Genomic DNA, 24,548 nt, shown 5'->3' with positions numbered 1-24,548 from the left:
TTACATTCAGAACATATAATAGTATCTCTATGGTAACAGTGATAGAATTACATTCAGAACATATAATAGTATCTCTATGGTAACAGTGATAGAATTACATTCAGAACATATAATAGTATCTCTATGGTAACAGTGATAGAATTACATTCAGAACATATAATAGTATCTCTATGGTAACAGTGATAGAATTACATTCAGAACATATAATAGTATCTCTATGGTAACAGTGATAGAATTACATTCAGAACATATAATAGTATCTCCATGGTAACAGTGATAGAATTACATTCAGAACATATAATAGTATCTCCATGGTAACAGTGATAGATTTACACTGAACAACAATATAAACACAACATGTAAAGTGTTGGTCCCATGTTTCATGAGCTGAAATAAAAGATCCCAGAAATATTCCATACACACAAAAATATAATTTATCTCAAATGTTGTGCACAAATTGGTTTAAATTGTGAACAGAGTGCCCCATGGTGGAGGTGGGGTTATGGTATGGGCCCCATGGTGGAGGTGGGGTTATGGTATGGGCCTCATGGTGGAGGTGGGGTTATGGTATGGGCCTCATGGTGGCGGTGGGGTTATGGTATGGGCCCCATGGTGGAGGTGGGGTTATGGTATGGGCCTCATGGTGGAGGTGGGGTTATGGTATGGGCCTCATGGTGGAGGTGGGGTTATGGTATGGGCCTCATGGTGGCGGTGGGGTTATGGTATGGGCCTCATGGTGGAGGTGGGGTTATGGTATGGGCCTCATGGTGGCGGTGGGGTTATGGTATGGGCCTCATGGTGGCGGTGGGGTTATGGTATGGGCCCCATGGTGGAGGTGGGGTTATGGTATGGGCCTCATGGTGGCGGTGGGGTTATGGTATGGGCCTCATGGTGGAGGTGGGGTTATGGTATGGGCCTCATGGTGGAGGTGGGGTTATGGTATGGGCCACATGGTGGCGGTGGGGTTATGGTATGGGCCCCATGGTGGCGGTGGGGTTATGGTATGGGCCCCATGGTGGAGGTGGGGTTATGGTATGGGCCTCATGGTGGAGGTGGGGTTATGGTATGGGCCTCATGGTGGCGGTGGGGTTATGGTATGGGCCCCATGGTGGAGGTGGGGTTATGGTATGGGCCCCATGGTGGAGGTGGGGCTATGGTATGGGCAGGCATATGCTACAGACAGCTAACATAGTTGCATTTTATTGATGGCAATTTGATTGCACAGAAATACAGGGACGAGATTCTGAGGCCAATTCGGAGGCCCATTTTTTTTAAGGTATCTGTCACCAACAGATCCATATCTGTGTTATGTGAAATCCATAGATTAGGATCTAATAAATTCATTTAAATTGACTGATTTCCTCATATGAACTGTAACTCAGTTAAACTTTGAAATTGTGGCATGTTACGTTTATAATTTAGTCATTTCAGTTCCAGAATTGAAATGGAATTGACCTCAACTCTTCTCCAGCCCATATATTAGTTATTTTCAATGCAATTTTCACATTTAGTGCAAAACTTAAAACTCTGAACACATTTTCAATTGACTAAGTTCTAAGCACTATGCACCACGAGGAAGGCACAGTGACGCCGAAACGTTGGTGAATTTAATACAATTGCTGGGAGTCTTCTTTATTTTGATAGTTTACAATTGACTAAGTACAACACACAAAATCACAGTCACTTTTTCAGTAAACGTAATCGTTGTTTCATCTAGAAATACATGTTTCACATTACAATACATGTTGATATAAAGTACAATGCTCACATTATGTTTTGGCTTGTCATTTGTTAAAATACATTTGACTATTACTTCATCTGCTCAGTGATAATCACTTCACCGTTTGGTAAACCTACAGATTTACACTGCTTTGTCTGCTACAGATTTTGAGAACTACATCATGAAAATGTATGTTTGTAGAAACATATTAAGTTTGATATATAGTGTAATGTACTGGTAGGATTTCAAGTCACAATAAGTTGAAAGAAATCTGATATTGACCAGATCAGAGATGTACTGTATGTAAGGCATCCCCTATACAGTACTGTAATACCTTAATATGTGCTATTTGCATAGCAGCCGTTTATATCCAATGTAACAGTGAGTCCACACATTTTGGTGTGTGACCCCAGTGGAAATGGAACCCACCACTATGGTGTTGCTAGTGCCATGCTCTTACTAACTGAGCCTCACAGGACCACTACAATACATGATTACAATACAGCACTGTAAAATACAATACATGATTACAATACAGTACAATTCAATACATGATTACAATACAGCACTGTAAAATACAATACATGATTACAATACAGTACTGTACAATTCAATACATGATTACAATACAGTACTGTACAATTCAATACATGATTACAATACAGTAGTGTAAAATGCAATACATGATTACAATACAGTACTGTAAAATGCATGTCTTTTTTGCATCAATGATTGTGATGTCTTCAACGACCACACCTTTGATCACACATTGGATATAAATGTTTTATCTGTCAGTTTTGATGGGTAGTGCACACGTATTACCCTAATGTGATTAACAGTAACAAAGTGATGCACTGTGATTTACAGTACTGTAAAATACAATACATGGTTACAATACAGTACTGTACAATACAATACATGATTACAATACAGTACTGTAAAATACATGATTTCAATACAGTACTGTAAAATACAATACATGGTTACAAGACAGTACTGTACAATACAATACATGATTACAATACAGTACTGGAAAATACATGATTTCAATACAGTACTGTAAAAAACAATACATGATTACAATACATTACTGTAAAATACAATACATGATTACAATACAGTACTGTAAAATACAATACATGATTACAATACTTTACTGTAAAATACAATACATGATTACAATACAGTACAGTACATATTACATTCAGAGGGAAATTTAGAAAGCTGTGTCATGTTTTGTTGTTGGATTGACGTCTAAATTGCTAAGATATAATGATGTTGTGTTTTGGTTTAAATCAATGTCCTCATGGTCCACTGTAAATACAGCAGTATGTGGACACCCCTTCAAATTAGTGGATTCTGCTATTTCACCCACATCCATTGCTGACAGGTGTATAAAATCGAGCACACAGCCATGCAATCTCCATAGACAAACATTGGCAGTAGAATAGCCTTACTGAAGAGCTCACTGACATTCAACATGGCACCGTCATAGGATGCCACCTTTCCAACAAGTCAGTTTGTGAAATTTCTACCCTGCTAGAGCTGCCCCGGTCAACTGTAAGTGCTGTTGTTGTGAAGTGGAAATGTCTAGGAGCAAAAATGGCTCAGCCTGCAAAGTGGTAGGCTACACAAGCTCACAGAACAGGACTACTGAGTGCTAAAGCGGGAAGCATGTAAGAAAACATCTGTCCTCCTTTGTGACACTCACTACTGAGTTCCAAACTGTCTCTGGAAGCAACGTAGGCACAAGAACTGTTCGTTGGGAGTTTCATGAAATAGGTTTCCATGGCTGAGCAGCCACACACAAGCCTAAGATCACCATGCGCAATGCCAAGCGTCGGCTGGAGTGGTGTAAAGCTTGTCGCCATTGGACTCTGGAGCAGTGGAAACACGTTCTCTGGAGTGATGAATCCCACTTCACCAAATGGCAGTCTGATGGACGAATCTGGGTTTGGCAGATGCCGGGAGAACGGTACCTGCCCCAATGCATAGTGTCAACTGTAAAGTTTGGTGGATGAGGAATAATGGTCTGGGGCTGTTTTTCATGGTTCAGGCTTGGCCCCTTAGTTCCAGTGAAGGGAAACCTTAACGCTATAGCATACAATGACATTCTAGACGCTTCTGTGCTTCCAACTTTGTGGCAACAGTTTGGGGAAGGCCCTTTCCTGTTTCAGCATGTCAATGCCCTCGTGCACAAAGCGAGGTCCATACAGAAATGGTTTGTTGAGATCGGTGTAGAATAACTTGACTGGCCTGCACAGAGCCCTGACCTCAACCCCATCTAACACCATTGGGATGAATTGGAACGCCGACTGCGAGCCAGGCCTGATCACCCAGCATCAGTGCCCAAACTAACTAATGGTCTTGTGGCTGAATGGAAACAAGTCCCATCAGCAATGTTCCAACATCTAGTGGAAAGCCTTTCCCAGAAGAGTGGAGGTTGTTATAGCAGCAAATAAGGGACCAGCTCCATATTAATGTCCATTATTTTGGAATGAGATGTTCGACCAGCAGTCACACACTTTTGGTCATGTAGTGTATTTCACAGTAAACATATATTTAGGATGAAAGATGTCTCAGAACAAAAGGAATGCACAATAAAAAGGTTTTGAATATAAGACTCTGCGTTACGAGTATTACCAGTTGGAGTTTTATAAATTCACCCATATATATATATATATACGTATATATACACACTGCTATTTATATATATATATATATATATAGAGAGAGAGAGATATTTAATTGACGCTGACACTGAAAAGCCAAAAATGCCTTTCAGACGGATGCGACACTCTTTAATTAAATAGCTAAACTATTGAGGCGTGACCACCGGACAATCAAACGTTTTGTTGCAAATAGTCAACTGGCGCGCAAAAACGCATGGGGAAGAAAAGGCGCAAATTAACTGCAAAAGACTTGAGAAGAATTAAACGTCAAACTACCACAAACCCATTATCCTCCAGTGCCACCGTATTCCAGAACTGCAACCTACCTGGGGTGTTCAGAAGTACAAGGTGTCAAGTGCTCAGAGACATGGCCAAGGTCAGGGAGACTGAAACAAGACCACCACTGAATAAGATTCTGTCACGTCCTGACCAGTATAAGGGTTATTTGTTATTGTAGTTTGGTCAGGACGTGGCAGAGGGTATTTGTTTTATGTGTTTGGGGTGGCGATTTATTTAGTAAGGTGTTTGATTTGTTATTTCTGGGTTTTGGTTTATATTCTATGTTTTGTATTTCTATGTTCTTTCTAGTTCTTTGTATATCTATGTTTAGGTTAATGGGGGGTTGGACTCTCAATTGGAGGCAGGTGCTTTCTCGTTGCCTCTGATTGAGAGTCTATATATGGGTATGTGTTTGGGTTTTGTATTTTGTGGGTAGTTGTGTTTCGCACTACTGTTATTATGAAATGATTATGTGAAACTGTCTGTCGTTCTCTGTTTTTCTTGTTTTTCTCGTGTTCACTAATTTAAATAAATAATATGATGCAACCCGCTGCGCCTCATCACTTCGACAGCTGTGACAGATTCACAAGTTGAAGTGTCAAGATTGGGCAAAGAAATACCTGAAGACATTTTTCAAAGGTTTTATGGACAGATGAAATGAAAGTGACTCTTGATGGACCAATTGGATGGGCCCGTGGCTAGATCAGTAATGGACACAGGGCACCACTTTGAGTCAGGTGCCAGCAAGGTGAAGGAGGGGTACTGGTATGGGCTGCTATCATTGAGGATGAGGTAGTTGGACCTTTTCGGGTTGAATATGGACTGAAACTCAACTCCCAAACCTACTGCCAGTTTCTGGAAGATTCTTTCGTCAAACAGTGGTACAGGAAGAAGTCCTCAGCGTTCTAGAAGGCCATGATCTTTATGCTCCATCACATGCATCCAAGTACTCCACTGCTTGGCTAGCCAGCAAGGGCCTCGAAGATGCCTGAATAATGACCTGGCCCCCTTCCTCACCTGACTTAAATCCTATTGAGAACTTTGGTGCCCTTCTCAAATGTGAGATTTACAGTGATGGAAGACAATGCACCTTTTTGAACAGCATTTGGGAGGCTGTGGTTGCTGCTTCAGCGAACAGTGATCGTGAACAGATCAAGAAACTGACAGACTCCATGGATGGAAGGCTCATGGCAGTTATTGAAAATAAGGGTGGCTGTATTGGTCACTGAATATTTTTGAAAGGCCAAAAATGTCAAAATGGGTACACATACCCGTCGCACACATAAATAAACAACACAAACACAATAACACAAACAATCTCGGACAAGGACATGAGGGGAAACAGAGGGTTAAATACACAACAGGTAATGAATGGAATTGGAACCAGGTGTGAAAAGAAAAGAAAAGAAACAAGACAAAACCAATGGATAATGAAAAATGGATCAGTGATAGCTAGAAGACCGGTGACATCGACTGCCGCGCACCACTCGAACAAGGAGGGGCATCGACTTAGGCAGAAGTCGTGACAATAATTGTCATTTTGTGTTACTTATCTGTTACACTTACTCTAAAAATTGAGAATCAACAAGTGAATCAACAAATGAGTTGAGATAAATTATTTTTGTAATTTATTTGCCTAATAATTGTGCACATTAATAGTTGCCTAATAATTGTGCACACTTATATATTTCCCTGAGAAAGACAAAACTCACTTTTTCTTTGTTAAACATTCAGGTTTGAGGTTCAAAAACATTTTGGATTGACTGAGAGCATTGTGTTTGTTCAACAATAAAATGTAGCCAGAGGAATACAATTTGCCTAATAATTGTGCACGCAGTGTATATATACAGTTGAAGTCGGAAGTTTACATACACCTTAGCCAAATACATTTAAAATCAGTTTTTCACAATTCCTGACATTTAATCCTCGTAAAAAATCCCTGTTTTAGGTCAGTTAGGATCACCACTTTATTTTAAGAATGTGAAATGTCAGAATAATAGTAGAGAGAATGATTTATTTCAGCTTTTATTTCTTTCATCACATTCCCAGTGGGTCAGAAGTTTACATACACTCAATTAGTATTTGGTAGCATTGCCTTTAAATTGTTTAACTTGGGTCAAACATTTCCGGCAGCCTTCCACAAGCTTCCCACAATAAGTTGGTTGAATGTTGTCCCATTCCTCCTGACAGAGCTGGTGTAACTGAGTCAGGTTTGTAGGCCTCCTTGCTCGCACACGCTTTTTCAGTTCTGCCCACACATTTTCTATAGGATTGAGGTCAGGGCTTTGTGATGGCCACTCCAATACCTTGATTTTGTTATCCTTAAGCCATGTTGCCACAACTTTGGAAGTATGCTTGGGGTCACTGTCCATTTGGAAGATCCTTCGCAACCAAGCTTTAACTTCCTGACTGATGTCTTGAGATGTTGCTTCAATATATCCACACAATTTTCCATCCTCATGATGCAATCTATTTTGTGAAGTTCACCAGTCCCTCCTGCAGGAAAGCACCCCCACAATATGATGCTGCCACCCCCGTGCTTCACGGTTGGGATGTTGTTCTTCGGCTTGCAAGCCTCCACCTTTTTCCTCCAAACATAACAATGGTCATTATGGCCAAACAGTTCTATTTTTGTTTCATCAGACCAGAGGACATTTCTCCAAAAAGTACTATGTTTGTCCCCATGTGCAGTTGCAAACCGTAGTCTGGCTTTTTTATGGCAGTTTTAGAGCAGTGGCTTCTTCCTTGCTGAGCGGCCTTTCAGGTTATGTCGATATAGGACTCGTTTTAGTGTGTATATAGATACTTTTGTACCTGTTTCCTCCAGCATCTTCACAGGGTCCTTTGCTGTTGTCCTGGGATTGATTTGCACTTTTCGCACCAAAGTACGTTCATCTCTAGGAGACAGAACCCGTCTCCTTCCTGAGCGGTATGAAAGCTGCATGGTGTTTATACTTGTGTACTATTGTTTGTACAGATGAACGTGGTACCTTCAGGCGTTTGGAAATTGCTCCCAAGGATGAACCAGACTTGTGGAGGTCTCCAATTTCTTTTCTGAGGTCTTGGCTGATTTCTTTTGATTTTCCCATAATGTCAAGCAACGAGGAACTGAGTTTGAAGGTAGGCCTTGAAATACATCCACAGGTACACCTCCAATTGAATCAAATTACGTCAATTAGCCTATCAGAAGCTTCTAAAGCCATTACATACTTTTGGGAATTTTCCAAGCTATTTAAAGGCACAGTCAACTTAGTGTATGTAAACTTCTGACCCACTGGAATTGTGATACAGTGAAATATAAGTGAAATAATCTGTCTGTAAACAATTGTTGGAAAAATGACTTGTGTCACGCACATAGTAGATGTCCTAACCGACTTGCCAAAACTATAGTTTGTCAACAAGAAATTTGTGGAGTGGTTGAAAAACGAGTTTTAATGACTCCAACCTAAGTGTATGTAAACTTCTGACTTCAACTGTGTATACAGACTGACACAATGTATATACAGTATTTGCAGATACGAGCACCAGGTCTTTCTTCTCACTCACTCACTCGCTCACTGAGCTATTGGGCCCGCCCTGCAACCTCATTGGATAATGCTGGGCAGGCCTCTTGCTGGTGTTGTGGAAAATTAGATCTAAAGAGCAAGAAAGAGACTTTTTAATTGTATAATAAAAAACATCTTTAATCAAGCAGCTGCAGGGGAGATTATTCTGATTTCACAGGGAAGAACCCCCTGAGTAAATGGTTCCATGTGCATTTTACACAGAAAGGGGTGGCCTCAATGGAACTACTAAAAGGCCATGTAAAAATTACAATCCAGGGAGTAGGGAGATTCATAGGGATCGGTGTCATTTAGATGGCAGTAGGCACTATCGTCTCCGATAGGACAATTTGATCCACAATAAAGGGGTGAACTGTGGAGATCCGTCAGGTCATTCAAGTTTACTTCTGTGGTAACATGACCATCTGGTGGGGAGGAGATACTGCTGTTTCACACAATCTCCTCACCAAGGTCGTCAGGAATGAGAACAGCCAGAATGATGTCACAAGGACGCCAACCAGGGCTAGGAGACCTTGTAACATGAGAGTTCCAATGTTCCGCAGGCTATTTTTCACCCATGCAAACAGATGCCAACCCCACTCGTTATCTTGCTTGTTTACAGTAGCAACCACCTGTCTTATAGTGGCAAAATACTCAGCAACCCCAATGGAAGAATCCAGAATGTAAGTACAACATTCTGAACAACATCCACACTTTTCTGCTAGGAGAATATCCAAAGACAATCTATTATGCAAGACCATGGTAATTATAGCCATAAGTTCAGCAATTCATTCTTCAATAGCAGGAGCGGTGTTCCTCAAGGTTGCGTTTTAGGACCACTATTGTTTTCACTATATATTTTACCTCTTGGGGATGTCATTCGAAAACATAATGTTAAATTTCACTGCTATGCGGATGACACACAGCTGTACATTTCAATGAAACATGGTGAAGCACCAAAATTGCCCTTGCTAGAAGCCTGTGTTTCAGACATAAGGAAGTGGATGGCTGCAAACGTTCTACTTTTCAACTCGGACAAAACAGAGATGCTTGTTCTAGGTCCCAAGAAACAAAGAGATCTTCTGTTGAATCTGACAATTAATCTGGATGGTTGTACAGTCGTCTCAAATAAAACTGTGAAGGACCTCGGTGTTACTCTGGACCCTGATCTCTCTTTTGAAGAACATATCAAGATTGTTTCAAGGACAGCTTTTTTCCATCTACGTAACATTGCGAAAATCTGAAACTTTATGTTCAAAAATGATGCAGAAAAATTAATCCATGCTTTTGTTACTTCTAGGTTGGACTACTGCAATGCTCTACTTTCCGGCTACCCAGATAAAGCACTAAATAAACTTCAGTTAGTGTTAAATACGGCTGCTAGAATCCTGACTAGAACCCAAAAATGTGATCATATTACTCCAGTGCTTGCCTCCCTACACTGGCTTCCTGTTAAGGCAAGGGCAATTTTCAAGGTTTTACTGCTAACCTACAAAGCATTACATGGGCTTGCTCCTACCTAGCTTTCTGATTTGGTCCTGCCGTACATACCTACATGTACGCTACGGTCACAAGACGCAGGCCTCCTAATTGTCCCTAGAATTTCTAAGCAAAAAGCTAGAGGCAGGGCTTTCTCCTATAGAGCTCCATTTTTATGGAATGGTCTGCCTACCCATGTGAGAGACGCAGACTCAGTCTCAACCTTTAAATCTTTACTGAAGACTCATCTCTTCAGTAGGTCCTATGATTAAGTGTAGTCTGGCCCAGGAGTGTGAAGGTGAATGGAAAGGCTGGAGAAACGAATCGCCCTTGCTGTCTCTGCCTGGCCAGTTCCCCTCTCTCCACTGGGATTCTCTGCCTCTAACCCTATTACGGGGGCTGAGTCACTGGCTTACTGGTGTTCTTCCATGCCGTCCCTAGGAGGGGTGCGTCACTTGAGTGGGTTGAGTCACTGACGTGGTCTTCCTGTCTGGGTTGGCGCCCCCCCTTGGGTTGTGCCGTGGCGGAGATCTTTGTGGGCTATACTCGGCCTTGTCTCAGGATGGTAAGTTGGTGGTTGGAGATATCACTCCAGTGGTGTGGGGGCTGTGCTTTGGCAAAGTGGGTGGGGTTATATCCTGCCTGTTTGGCCCTGTCCGTGGGTATCATCGGATGGGGCCACAGTGTCTCCTGACCCCTCCTGTCTCAGCCTCCAGTATTTATGCTGCAGTAGTTTATGTGTCGGGTGGCTAGGGTCAGTCTGTTACATCTGGAGTATTTCTCTTGTCTTATCCGGTGTCCTATGTGAATTTAAATATACTCTCTCTAATTCTCTCTTTCTCTCTTTATTTTTCTCTCTCGGAGGACCTGAGCCCTAGGACCATGCCTCAGGACTACCTGGAATGATGACTCTTTGCTGTCCCCAGTCCACCTGGCCGTGCTGCTGCTCCAGTGTCCAACTGTTCTGCCTGTGGCTATGGAACCCTGACCTGTTCACCGGACGTGCTACCTGTCCCAGACCTGCTGGAACCCTGACCTGTTCACCGGACGTGCTACCTGTCCCAGACCTGCTGTTTTCAACTCTCTAGAGACAGCAGGAGCGGTGAGATACTCTCAAAGATCGGCTATGAAAAAGCCAACTGACACTTACTCTTGAGTTGCTGACTTGTTGCACCCTCGACAACTACTATGATTATGATTATTTGACCATGCTGGTCATTTATGAACATTTGAACATCTTGGCCATGTTCTCTCATAATCTCCACCCCGGCACAGCCAGAAGAGGACTGGCCACCCCTCATAGCCTGGTTCCTCTCTAGGTTTCTTCCTATGGTTTGGCCTTTCTAGGGAGTTTTTCCTAGCCACCGTGCTTCTACACCTGCATTGCTTGCTGTTTGGGGTTTTAGGCTGGGTTTCTGTACAGCACTTTGAGAATATCAGCTGATGTAAGAAGGGCTATATAAATAAATTTGATTGATTGATTGAGCATCCCCCATTCGTTCTACTTCATTGGCTTGTTATCTAATGGAATCAAGCACAGTTGTCATGCCATCATTGAGAATTAATGCAGAGAAAAAACACTTCAGTGTCAGTTACAATGGTCCAACCTATACAAGTGGGAGAAAAGGGTGATTTGGGGGAACTGGGGTGGAATCTACAGCAGTAACAACATAGGCATTATAGTAGAATCCTGACCAGTTAGTAGACAGATTATAGTAGAATCCTGACAAGTTAGTAGACAGATTATATTAGAATCCTGTCCAGTTTGTAGGCAGATAATAGTAGAATCCTGACCAGTTAGTAGACAGATTATAGTAGAATCCTGACCAGTTTGTAGGCAGATTATAGTAGAATCCTGACCAGTTAGTAGACAGATTATAGAAGAATCCTGACCAGTTAGTAGACAGATAATAGTAGAATCCTGATCAGTTAGTAGACAGATAATAGTAGAATCCTGACCAGTTAGTAGACAGATTATAGTAGAATCCTGACAAGTTAGTAGACAGATTATATTAGAATCCTGTCCAGTTTGTAGGCAGATTATAGTAGAATCCTGACCAGTTAGTGGACAGATTATAGTAGAATCCTGACAAATTAGAAGACAGATTATATTAGAATCCTGTCCAGTTTGTAGGCAGATTATAGTAGAATCCTGACCAGTTAGTAGACAGATAATAGTAGAATCCTGACCAGTTAGTAGACAGATTATAGTAGAATCCTGACCAGTTTGTAGGCAGATTATAGTAGAATCCTGACCAGTTAGTAGACAGATTATAGAAGAATCCTGACCAGTTAGTAGACAGATAATAGTAGAATCCTGATCAGTTAGTAGACAGATTATAGTAGAATCCTGACCAGTTAGTAGACAGATTATAGTAAAATCCTGATCAGTTTGTAGGCAGATTATAGTAGAATCCTGACCAGTTAGTAGACAGATTATAGTAGAATCCTGACCAGTTAGTAGACAGATTATAGTAGAATCCTGACAAGTTAGTAGACAGATTATATTATAATCCTGTCCAGTTTGTAGGCAGATTATAGTAGAATCCTGACCAGTTAGTAGACAGATAATAGTAGAATCCTGACCAGTTAGTAGACAGATTATAGTAGAATCCTGACCAGTTAGTAGACAGATTATAGTAGAATCCTGACCAGTTTGTAGGCAGATTATAGTAGAATCCTGACCAGTTAGTAGACAGATTATAGAAGAATCCTGACCAGTTAGTAGACAGATAATAGTAGAATCCTGATCAGTTAGTAGACAGATTATAGTAGAATCCTGACCAGTTAGTAGACAGATTATAGTAAAATCCTGATCAGTTTGTAGGCAGATTATAGTAGAATCCTGACCAGTTAGTAGACAGATAATAGTAGAATCCTGACCAGTTAGTAGACAGATTATAGTAGAATCCTGACCAGTTAGTAGTCAGATTATAGTAGAATCCTGACCAGTTAGTAGTCAGATTATAGTAGAATCCTGACCAATTAGTAGACAGATTATAGTAGAATCCTGACAAGTTAGTAGACAGATAATAGTAGAATCCTGATATTGAAAGTTATATGGGTTGATATATAACACAATAACCAGGGGGAGAGTAGATCAGGGTGATATATAACACAATAACCTGGGGGAGAGTAGACCAGGGTGATATATAACACAATAACCTGGGGGAGAGTAGACCATCGTGATATATAACACAATAACCTGGGGGAGAGTAGACCAGGGTGATATATAACACAATAACCTGGGGGAGAGTAGACCAGGGTGATATATAACACAATAACCTGGGGGAGAGTAGACCAGGGTGATATATAACACAATAACCTGGGGGAGAGTAGACCAGGGTGATATATGACACAATAACCTGGGGGAGAGTAGACCAGGGTGATATATAACACAATAACCTGGGGGAGAGTAGACCAGGGTGATATATAACACAATAACCTGGGGGAGAGTAGACCAGGGTGATATATAACACAATAACCTGTGGGAGAGTAGACCAGGGTGATATATAACACAATAACCTGTGGGAGAGTAGACCAGGGTGATATATAACACAATAACCTGGAGGAGAGTAGACCAGGGTGATATATAACACAATAACCTGGGGGAGAGTAGATCAGGGTGATATATAACACAATAACCTGGGGGAGAGTAGACCAGGGTGATATATAACACAATAACCTGGGGGAGAGTAGACCAGGGTGATATATAATACAATAACCTGGGGGAGAGTAGACCAGGGTGATATATAACACAATAACCTGGGGAGAGTAGACCAGGGTGATATATAACACAATAACCTGGGGAGAGTAGACCAGGGTGATATATAACACAATAACCTGGGGGAGAGTAGACCAGGGTGATATATAACACAATAACCTGGGGGAGAGTAGACCAGGGTGATATATAACACAATAACCTGGGGGAGAGTAGATTAGGGTGATATATAACACAACAACCTGGGGGAGAGTAGACCAGGGTGATATATAACACAATAACCTGGGGGAGAGTAGACCAGGGTGATATATAACACAATAACCTGGGGGAGGGTAGACCAGGGGGATATATAATACAATAACCTGGGGGAGAGTAGACCAGGGTGATATATAACACAATAACCTGGGGGAGAGTAGACCAGGGTGATATATAACACAAGAACCTGGAGGAGAGTAGACCAGGGTGATATATAACACAATAACCTGGGGGAGAGTAGACCAGGGTGATATATAAGACAATAACCTGGGGGAGAGTAGACCAGGGTGATATATAACACAATAACCTGGGGGAGAGTAGACCAGGGTGATATATAACACAATAACATGGGGGAGAGTAGACCAGGGTGATATATAACACAATAACCTGGGGGAGAGTAGGGTGATGGGTTGTTTGGGCAGAGAGGTGGGATTATTCAAATAAAATCTTCTCATATAAAACACCTTATCCTGCATCCAATTAACCTCTCTGTCTGTAAGGTTACCTGCTTTGGTCCACATCAATATTTCATAAACACCGATGGGTATAGCTAGTAATGGCATAGTCTCAGCCCTGTCTGGTAACAATCTACAACCTCAACAATCTGATACAGCAGAGAACTGGAAGGAAAGGCAGCCAAAAGAGGTGTTGGTGTCAAGGCTGTGGGTAACTGGTGAAAGGAGTCAGGCGCAGGAGAGCTGAGATGCGTGGACAAGGTATTTAATTCAAGAAAAACACCAGTATAAACACAATACTATGGTGCTGGAAAAATACCGGTACCACGAAATAAATGGGCGTAATAACAAAACCCGGTAAACAATAATACCAACCGTCAGATACAGCCTTACAATAAAACAAACACGCACACAAACATGGGGGAAACCAGAGGGTTAAATAATGAACATGTAATGGGGGAATTGAAACCAGGTGTGTAAAAAACCAAGACAAAACAAATGGAAAGTGGATCGGCGATGGATAGAAAGCCGGGGACGTTGACCGCCGAAAGCCGCCAGAACAAGGAGAGGCACCGACTCCGGCGGAAGTCGTGACAGTTGGCTTTGGGGATGACCAGTGAAATATACCTGCTGGAAAGCGTGCTACAGGTGGGTGTTGCTATCATGACCAGTGAGCTGAGATAAGGCGGGGCTTTACCTAGCAAAGACTTATAGATGACCTGAAGTCAGTGGGTTTGGCGACGAGTATGAAGCGAGGGCCAGCCAATGAGAGCATACAGGACGCAGTGGTGGGTAGTATATGGGGCTTTGGTGACAAAACAGATGGCACTGTGATAGACTACATCCAATTTGCTGAGTAGAGTGTTGGAGGCCATTTTGTAAATGACATCGCCGAAGTCAAGGATCAGTAGGATAGTCAGTTTTACGAGGGTATATTTAGCAGCATGAGTGAAGGATGCTTTGTTGCGAAATAGGAAGCCGATTCTAGATTTAATTTTGGATTGGAGATGCTCAATGTGAGTCTGGAAGGAGAGTTTACAGTCTAACCAGACACCTAGGTATTTGTAGTTGTCCACATATTCAGTAAGAACCGTCCAGAGTAGTGATGCTAGTCGGGCGGGCGGGTGCGGGCAGCAATCGATTGAAGAGCATGTGTTTAGTTTTACTAGCATTTCAGAGCAGTTGGAGGCGACGGAAGGAGTGTTGTATGACATTGAAGCTCGTTTGGAGGTTTGTTAACTTCTTATGGCTTGGGGGCAGTATTTCGATGTCTGGATGAGAAGCGTGCCCAAAGTAAACTGCCTGTTACTCAGGCCCAGAAGCTAGGATATGCATATAATTGGTAGATTTGGATAGAAAACACTCTAACGTTTCTAAAACTGTTAAAATATTGTCTGTGAGTACAAAAATTGGCAAAAGAGGTAATTGAAGCACAGGAATTGCTTAAAGGATCTCTTCGGCTAGCCGGGAGATGGGCCTAGTACGAGGCTAGCTCAATGCTAACTGGTGCTTGCCTCAGGACAGAGGCATTAGCTAACAGTAGCCACTCGGTTGCAGCTAGCTAGGGTCCAGAGCTTGCAGCAGGAATCCGGTGATGTGGTAGAGAGAAGCAGTCCGATATGCTCTGGGTTGATATTGCGCTGTGCAGACTGGCAGGTATTGTCCGAGCTAAAGCTGGCTGGTGTCCCAGCTAAGTGACGGTGAAGACCGCTAGCCGTGGCTAACAATGACTAGTAGCTAGTTAGCTGGCTAGCTCCTGATGGAGGTTCCAGTTATAAGGGAAAATAATAGCAGATCCATACCACATTGGGTGAGGCTGGTTGCAGGAAAGAATATTTAGTTTGTAGATAGAAAGTGAGATTAAAATATATATGAAAAAATACTATTTACACAGGATAACAGGATAAGACAAAGACAAACACACGTCCGACTGCTACGCCATCTTGGGTCTGGGACATTACTAGCTAATTGTTAGAAAGTGTTTGACCCGGAGAACCCCAGAATGTTAATGTCCTCTTTTTCTTCTCATCAGGTCAGTGGGGTAACCAGGGTCCAGGTTCAGGTCAGTGGGGTCACCATGGTCCAGGTTCAGGTCAGTGGGGTCACCAGGGTCCAGGTTCAGGTCAGTGGGGTAACCAGGGTCACCATGGTTCAGGTTAAGGTCAGTGGGGTCACCAGGGTCCAGGCTCAGGTCAGTGGAATCACCAGGGTCCAGGTTCAGGTCAGTGGGGTCACCAGGGTCACCACGGTTCAGGTTAAGGTCAGTGGGGTCACCAGGGTCCAGGTTCAGGTCAGCGGAATCCCCAGGGTCCAGGTTCAGGTCAGTTGGGTCACCAGGGTCACCATGGTTCAGGTTAAGGTCAGTGGGGTCACCAGGGTCCAGGTTCAGGTCAGTGGGGTCACCAGGGTCCAGGTTCAGGTCAGTGGGGTCACCAGGGTCAGGTTCAGGTCAGAGGGGTCACCAGGGTCCAGGTTCAGGTCAGTGGGGTCACCAGGGTCACCAGGGTCCAGGTTCAGGTCAGTGGTGTCACCAGAATCCAGGTTCAGGTCAGCGGGGTCACCAGGTTCAGGTCAGTGGGGTCACCAGGGTCCAGTTTCAGGTCAGTGGGGTCACCAGGGTCCAGGTTCAGGTCAGTAGGGTCACCAGGGTCAGGTTCAGGTCAGTGGGGTCACCAGGGTCACCAGGGTCCAGGTTCAGGTCAGCTGGGTCACCAGGTTCAGGTTCAGATCGGAGCAGAGATGTCGGGGAGAGGTAACTAGCACGTTCACACGCCTCTTGCTCGAAGTCTGCTACCACCCAGAGGATGCCCACAGCCACAATGGCTGTGAGTCCCTGGGTAAGCAGTGTGCCCCTACTGGGTTGTATACAGTCTCAGGGTAAGCAGAGTGCCCCTACTGGGTTGTGCGAGGTCCCAGGGTAAGCAGAGTGCCCTTACTGGGTTGTGGGAGGTCCCAGGGTAAGCAGAGTGCCCTTACTGGGTTGTGGGAGGTCCCAGGGTAAGCAGAGTGCCCCTTTTGGTGGTCTTCCTAAGCCAGGATTCAGACACGGCTAAGACATCCGGGTTGGCAGAGTGTGCTAAAGCAGTGAACAAAACAAACTTATGGAGGAGGCTTCTAATGTTAACATGCATGAAGCCAAGGCTTTTGCAGTTACAGAAGTCAACAAATGAGAGCACCTGGGGAACAGGAGTTTGGTCTATTTCACCTCTTAATTTCGCCTACAGTTCTGACTTGGTGATGCAAATGTAGCAACCTGTTTATGAGAAATGTCATCATCAAATATTGTAAGAGCTTTCATTGTCTGCTTATACGCCCCCTTTATTTATCCTACGGTTCTGACTTTGTGTACAGGGTGAACACTGTTTGAACGGCCCATGTTCTGAATTCTGTCGCTGTACATTTCAAAGTGCTGAACAAATAGTTATATTGACTACTGTCTGTCCTAGCTCGCACATTAATGTCTTAATCTAAATTACGGATAACCTATTATCCACTCGTCGTCCCCCTTATGCAATAGTTTGTACTGTACATCTCAATTGTCATTAGAAACAACATTTGTTAAAGCAAGTCTGCCATATTAGCTATGTTTTTTCAAAAGGCAGTAAATGAGGATGAATGAAGTGTTTGGCTGCCAGACAAGTCTCTGCTGATAGCCAGGTGTAGCAGTAGTAAGATGTTGGGACTCTGCTGTTGGGACAGCTTTAACAGTTTGTGGGCACCGTTATAGTGCCATTAATGTATTCTTTAGTGTTGTGTAGTGGCTTTGCTGGCATGCAGCCCACTTTCTTTCTTTTTTGCCCCACAAAGATTTACATGCTAAAATCACCACTGGGTATTTTCTGGCACTCTCTATGCTGAGTAAAGTCAGGTTTTTCATCCTCAAACGTTTTTCTACCAAAACTGTGTGGTGATCAGACCTCCAGGCCTTTTAACAAGAACCACCACAGATGTTTTTGAGGAAATTAAAATAGGCCCTAACTCCGTCATTGTGGAAGTTTCTCTGTCATTGTGTATTTATACTACCACAGTATCCTCTGATATGTGTATTTATACTTCCACAGTACCCTCTGATACTCAACCCTCTGATATGTGTATTTATACTACCACAGTACTCAACCCTCTAATATGTGTGTTTATACTACCACAGTACCCTCTGATATGTGTATTTATACTACCACAGTACCCTCTTATATGTGTATTTATACTACCACAGTACCCTCTGATATGTGTATTTATACTACCACAGTACCCTCTGATATGTGTATTTATACTACCACAGTACCCTCTGATATGTGTATTTATACTACCACAGTACCCTCTGATATGTGTATTTATACTACCACAGTACCCTCTGTGTATTTATACTACCACAGTACCTAACCCTCTGATATGTGTATTTATACTACCACAGTACCCTCTGATATGTGTATTTATACTACCACAGTACCCTCTGATATGTGTATTTATACCCAACACTATGCTGTCCTATTCATATAACAGGTGGGGGCAGCACAGGGTCAGAGGTCATCAGTTAGTGACTACTTTGAGAGTTGTTTTTCTTCTCTCATGATCTATCAATGCCTCAGGACGTCACTGAGTAAACTTTATCTTACTGAATGATTAACTATTCTCTCATGTTATCTGGGAGAAGGTTTGTTTGATTTAAAGAGAGGACCTGGCATAGAGTTAGTCCTGTCTGGTATAATTAGTGGTCAAGACTGGACAAGGAGGGTTGGATAAACTCCTCTGTATGAAGATGAGTCCTGTCTGGTATAATTAGTGGTCAAGACTGGACAAGGAGGGTTGGATAAACTCCTCTGTATGAAGATGAGTCCTGTCTGCTATAATTAGTGGTCAGACTGGACAAGGAGGGTTGGATAAACTCCTCTGTATGTGGAACAGGTGGAACTATTTAGAATGTGTAACAATAAAACATCTGTGGCTCAGTTGGTAGAGCATGGTGTGGTGTAACGCCAGGGTTGAAGGTTCGAATCCCACGGGGGACCAGTACAGGGAAAATATGGATGAAATGTATGCATTTAGCGTCTGCTAAATGACTAAAATGTAAAAACCTCCCTATTGGCTGTGTTCCCCATTCTAAAGTAGAACCATCAGCTACAGGAGGTGAGTCACATTCTATTTGTTACAGCAGTTTCCATGGAAACGTACAGAGGAGTTTATGCAAATCAACCCTATTTGTCTTGACACCTGAAGGAGGAGTCTCTGAAAACCTATTTAAATCAGTCTGTCCTGACTTAGCTCAGCAGTCTCCAGTCTACCAACTGGTCTCTGTAATAACTATTTAAAGCAGTCTGTCCTGACTCAGCTCAGCAGTCTCCAGTCTACCAACTGGTCTCTGTAATAACTATTTAAAGCAGTCTGTCCTGACTCAGCTCAACAGTCTCCAGTCTACCAACTGGTCTCTGTAACTTCATCTTTGTCTCTGTGGTGTTCAGTCTTCAGGTGATGATGGGGGTATTGAATCATCTCTCTACTCTCCTCCTTCTCTCTCTCCTTCCTCCTGCTCTCTCTCATGTAGTGAAGTTCAGTGATGTTCCAGAGTGCAAGGAGTTCTTCCTGGAGGAGACAACTCCAAATCTCCCAGGTATTTTGGTTGATGGGACAGTCAAGGACCAGAACCGCTACAAGCAGATCTGCCAGAAGTTTAAATACACAAAGAAAAATGTTGTTTACGAGATCTACATGTTTGCAACTCTCTACGACACGACCAACAGGATCCCTGTGTTCTCAGCCTACACCTTCACTGGGGTCGGATTGAGCGAGAAAAGACCAGATAAATGGATGATTGAACCGCAGGTAATATAAACATATTTTCAAATCGACATTTAATGCCAAGGTAGAACAATAACCTTCAATAGACAATAACTACTGTCTGTTCTAGCAAGATTACATGTCTGTATCGTTCCTTAAAGGGATAGTTTCTAAAATAACAGAAATACCTTATTTACATAAGTATTCAGACCCTGGTTTTGCTTTGTCATTATGTGGTATTGTGTGTAGATTGATGAGGGGAAAATACAATTTAATCAATTTTAGAATCAGTCTGTAACGTAACAAAATGTGGAATAAGTCAAAGGGTTTAAATACTTTCAGAATGCAGATATACAGGTCTGATATACAGGTCTAATATACAGGTCTAATGTACAGGTCTGATATACAGGTCTGATATACAGGTCTAATATGCAGGTCTAATATACAGGTCAGGTCTAATATGCAGGTCTGATATACAGGTCTAATATACAGGTCTAATATGCAGGTCTAATATACAGGTCTAATATACAGGTCAGGTCTAATATACAGGTCTAATATACAGGTCTGATATACAGGTCTGATATACAGGTCTGATATACAGGTCTGATATACAGGTCTAATATACAGGTCTAATATACAGGTCTAATATACAGGTCTGATATACAGGTCTGATATACAGGTCTGATATACAGGTCTAATATACAGGTCTGATATACAGGTCTGATATACAGGTCTGATATACAGGTCTGATATACAGGTCTGATATACAGGTCTAATATACAGGTCAGGTCTGATATACAGGTCTAAAATACAGGTCTAATATACAGGTCTAATATACAGGTCTAATATACAGGTATGATATACAGGTCTGATATACAGGTCTAATATACAGGTCTAATATACAGGTCTAATATACAGGTCTAATATACAGGTCAGGTCTGATATACAGGTCTAATATACAGGTCTGATATACAGGTCTGATATACAGGTCTGATATACAGGTCAGGTCTAATATACAGGTCAGGTCTAATATACAGGTCTAAAATACAGGTCAGGTCTAATATACAGGTCTAATATACAGGTCAGGTCTAATATACAGGTCTAATATGCAGGTCTAAAATACAGGTCAGGTCTAATATACAGGTCTAATATACAGGTCTAATATACAGGTCAGGTCTAATATACAGGTCTAATATGCAGGTCTAATATACAGGTCTATAATACAGGTCAGGTCTAATATACAGGTCTAATATACAGGTCTAATATACAGGTCTAATATACAGGTCAGGTCTAATATACAGGTCTAATATACAGGTCTAATATACAGGTCTAATATACAGGTCTAATATACAGGTCAGGTCTGATATACAGGTCTAATATACAGGTCAGGTCTGATATACAGGTCTGATATACAGGTCTAATATACAGGTCTGATATACAGGTCTGATATACAGGTCTGATATACAGGTCTAATATACAGGTCTGATATACAGGTCTAATATACAGGTCTGATATACAGGTCTAATATACAGGTCTGATATACAGGTCTAAGATGCAGGTCTGATATACAGGTCTAAGATGCAGGTCTGATATACAGGTCTAATATACAGGTCTGATATACAGGTCTAATATGCAGGTCTGATATACAGGTCTAAGATGCAGGTCTGATATACAGGTCTGATATACAGGTCTAATATACAGGTCTGATATACAGGTCTGATATACAGGTCTGATATATAGGTCTAATATACAGGTCTGAAATACAGGTCTAATATACAGGTCTGATATACAGGTCTAATATGCAGGTCTGATATACAGGTCTAATATACAGGTCTGATATACAGGTCTAATATGCAGGTCTGATATACAGGTCAGGTCTAATATACAGGTCAGGTCTAATATACAGGTCTAATATACAGGTCTAATATATAGGTCTAATATACAGGTCAGGTCTGATATACAGGTCTGATATACAGGTCTAATATACAGGTCAGGTCTGATATACAGGTCTAATATACAGGTCTGATATTCAGGTCTAATATACAGGTCTGATATACAGGTCTGATATACAGGTCTAATATACAGGTCTGATATACAGGTCTAATATACAGGTCTGATATACAGGTCTAATATACAGGTCTAATATACAGGTCAGGTCTGATATACAGGTCTAATATACAGGTCTGATATACAGGTCTAATATACAGGTCTGATATACAGGTCTAATATACAGGTCTAATATACAGGTCAGGTCTGATATACAGGTCTAATATACAGGTCTGATATTCAGGTCTAATATACAGGTCTGATATACAGGTCTGATATACAGGTCTGATATACAGGTCTAATATACAGGTCTGATATACAGGTCAGGTCTGATATACAGGTCTAATATACAGGTCTAATATACAGGTCTAATATACAGGTCAGGTCTGATATACAGGTCTAATATACAGGTCTAATATACAGGTCTAATATACAGGTCTGATATACAGGTCTGATATACAGGTCTAATATACAGGTCTGATATACAGGTCTAATATACAGGTCTGATATACAGGTCAGGTCTAATATACAGTTCTGATATACAGGTCAGGTCTAATATACAGGTCTGATATACAGGTCTAATATACAGGTCTGATATACAGGTCAGGTCTGATATACAGGTCTAATATACAGGTCTGATATACAGGTCAGGTCTAATATACAGGTCTAATATACAGGTCTAATATACAGGTCTAATATACAGGTCTAATATACAGGTCTGATATACAGGTCTAATATACAGGTCAGTTCAGTGTCTGTCTACAGTATAACTGAATTATGAATATTGTTCCTACAGCTGGACGGAGGAGTTGACCAAGTTATGAGTCTGGAGGAAGACAGAGTGACTTACACACACCAGGCTGTCAATCAAGATTATGATATAGATGGTAACAACAAGAAGGTGAACAAAGGTCACATGTTTCCTAAAGCTTTTGCTCACCAACCTGTTAATCAGAACTCCACCTTTACCCTGACAAACGCTGTTCCTCAAGTAAAGACATTTAATGAAGGTAGCTGGGGAACGATGGAGTGTAAAGTTAGAAAGATTCTCCTGAAGCAGTGTCTAGATAATACTGGTAAACCCAAGGCCTATGTGGTGACTGGAGCAGTTCCCAGTAAGAGCAACACACTGAACAACCGAGTGAACATCCCAGATCTCATGTGGACAGCCTACTGCTGTTACAACAACAAGATGAAAAAGTGGATTGCCCAAGCACACTGGAGTGAGAACGAAGAGGAACCGAACAAAAAAGTATTGAACCCCCATACCTTGGCAGATCTGTATAACATGTTGAAGCAGCACTACCCAGGTGGTGATATCCAGGTGTTCCCAGAGCAGTGTCCAAGAGGTTCTTCTCAGAAAGAGAGAGAGAAGAGCAGAGAGAGGGAGGTAGGAAGTGGGGATGTTAGCAGGAAACGGTTAATGGAATGTGATGAGGATTGTAAATGTGTCTCTTTGTAGGTGTCACAGATCATTTCCTGTCCCAGAGTTTGGTCCAGTGGAAACACAGACAACTATAAAGTACATTCCCTCATGGGAGACCAGGGTTCAAGTCAAATCTTTCTATACTGACTTTCACTGCTATGTCTATATATCACATGAAATTCTGAAGAAAATAAAGTTTAATTCAGTTATGATATAAAGACATTACTGTTGTTAATACATAGTCCAACAGTATGTCAGGTTCTGACTACTATGTAACTGTTACCATGGAGATACTATTATATGTTCTGAATGTAATATTATCACTGTTACCATGGAGATACTATTATATGTTCTGAATGTAATTCTATCACTGTTACCATGGAGATACTATTATATGTTCTGAATGTAATTCTATCACTGTTACCATGGAGATACTATTATATGTTCTGAATGTAATTCTATCACTGTTACCATGGAGATACTATTATATGTTCTGAATGTAATTCTATCACTGTTATCATAGAGATACTATTATATGTTCTGAATGTAATTCTATCACTGTATGTATCCATCTTCTTCCCATCTGAAGGAATAAACATCTATAATAAATGAAGCCTGTGAGAGTCTGGTGTTTTGTTCTCATAGTGTTTAAATGTAACCACAGGTAGTGTACACACACTAATAACAAACCAGGGAACGATTGGGAGAACTCAGCCCTGGCCATTCTATCCACACCAGCCCAGATCAATGCAACTCATCCACTCTGCTGTCCCTGTGCTGCTTCTTGTTCTCTGTCTGTCTGTCTGCTTAAACCCTTATCCGTTTTAAAAGCTAAGCTAATGACTTTGGCTATGTTGCAAGTAGTGCCTGTGATATGTGTTCCCCTGAATCAACACCTACCCTAAGTGTTAGTTACTACAGGGTCCAGACTAACATGTTCCCCTGAATCAACACCTACCCTAAGTGTTAATTACTACAGGGTCCAGACTAGCATGTTCCCCTGAATCAACACCTACACTAAGTGTTAATTACTACAGGGTCCAGACTAACATGTTCCCCTGAATCAACACCTACACTAAGTGTTAATTACTACAGGGTCCAGACTAACATGTTCCCCTGAATCAACACCTACACTAAGTGTTAATTACTACAGGGTCCAGACTAACATGTTCCCCTGAATC

The 24,548-nt window shown here is 41.8% G+C and overlaps 1 protein-coding gene across 1 annotated transcript; it reads left to right on the top strand.

Moving 5' to 3' along the window:
• Nucleotides 1-19,417: 19,417 nt before the first annotated feature.
• LOC123738287 (endonuclease domain-containing 1 protein-like) lies at nt 19,418-23,980 on the top strand. Its single transcript, XM_045713345.1, has 2 exons — nt 19,418-19,940; nt 22,738-23,980. Exons 1-2 carry the CDS (start codon nt 19,590-19,592, stop codon nt 23,401-23,403), a joined length of 1,017 nt encoding a protein of 338 aa, XP_045569301.1. The 5' UTR covers nt 19,418-19,589; the 3' UTR covers nt 23,404-23,980.
• The last annotated feature ends 568 nt before the right edge of the window (nt 23,981-24,548 follow it).

Source organism: Salmo salar, unplaced genomic scaffold, assembly GCF_905237065.1.
Source record: "Salmo salar unplaced genomic scaffold, Ssal_v3.1, whole genome shotgun sequence".
NCBI classification, from domain to species: Eukaryota; Metazoa; Chordata; class Actinopteri; order Salmoniformes; family Salmonidae; genus Salmo; species Salmo salar.
This window is presented reverse-complemented; position numbering and strand designations above follow the sequence as displayed.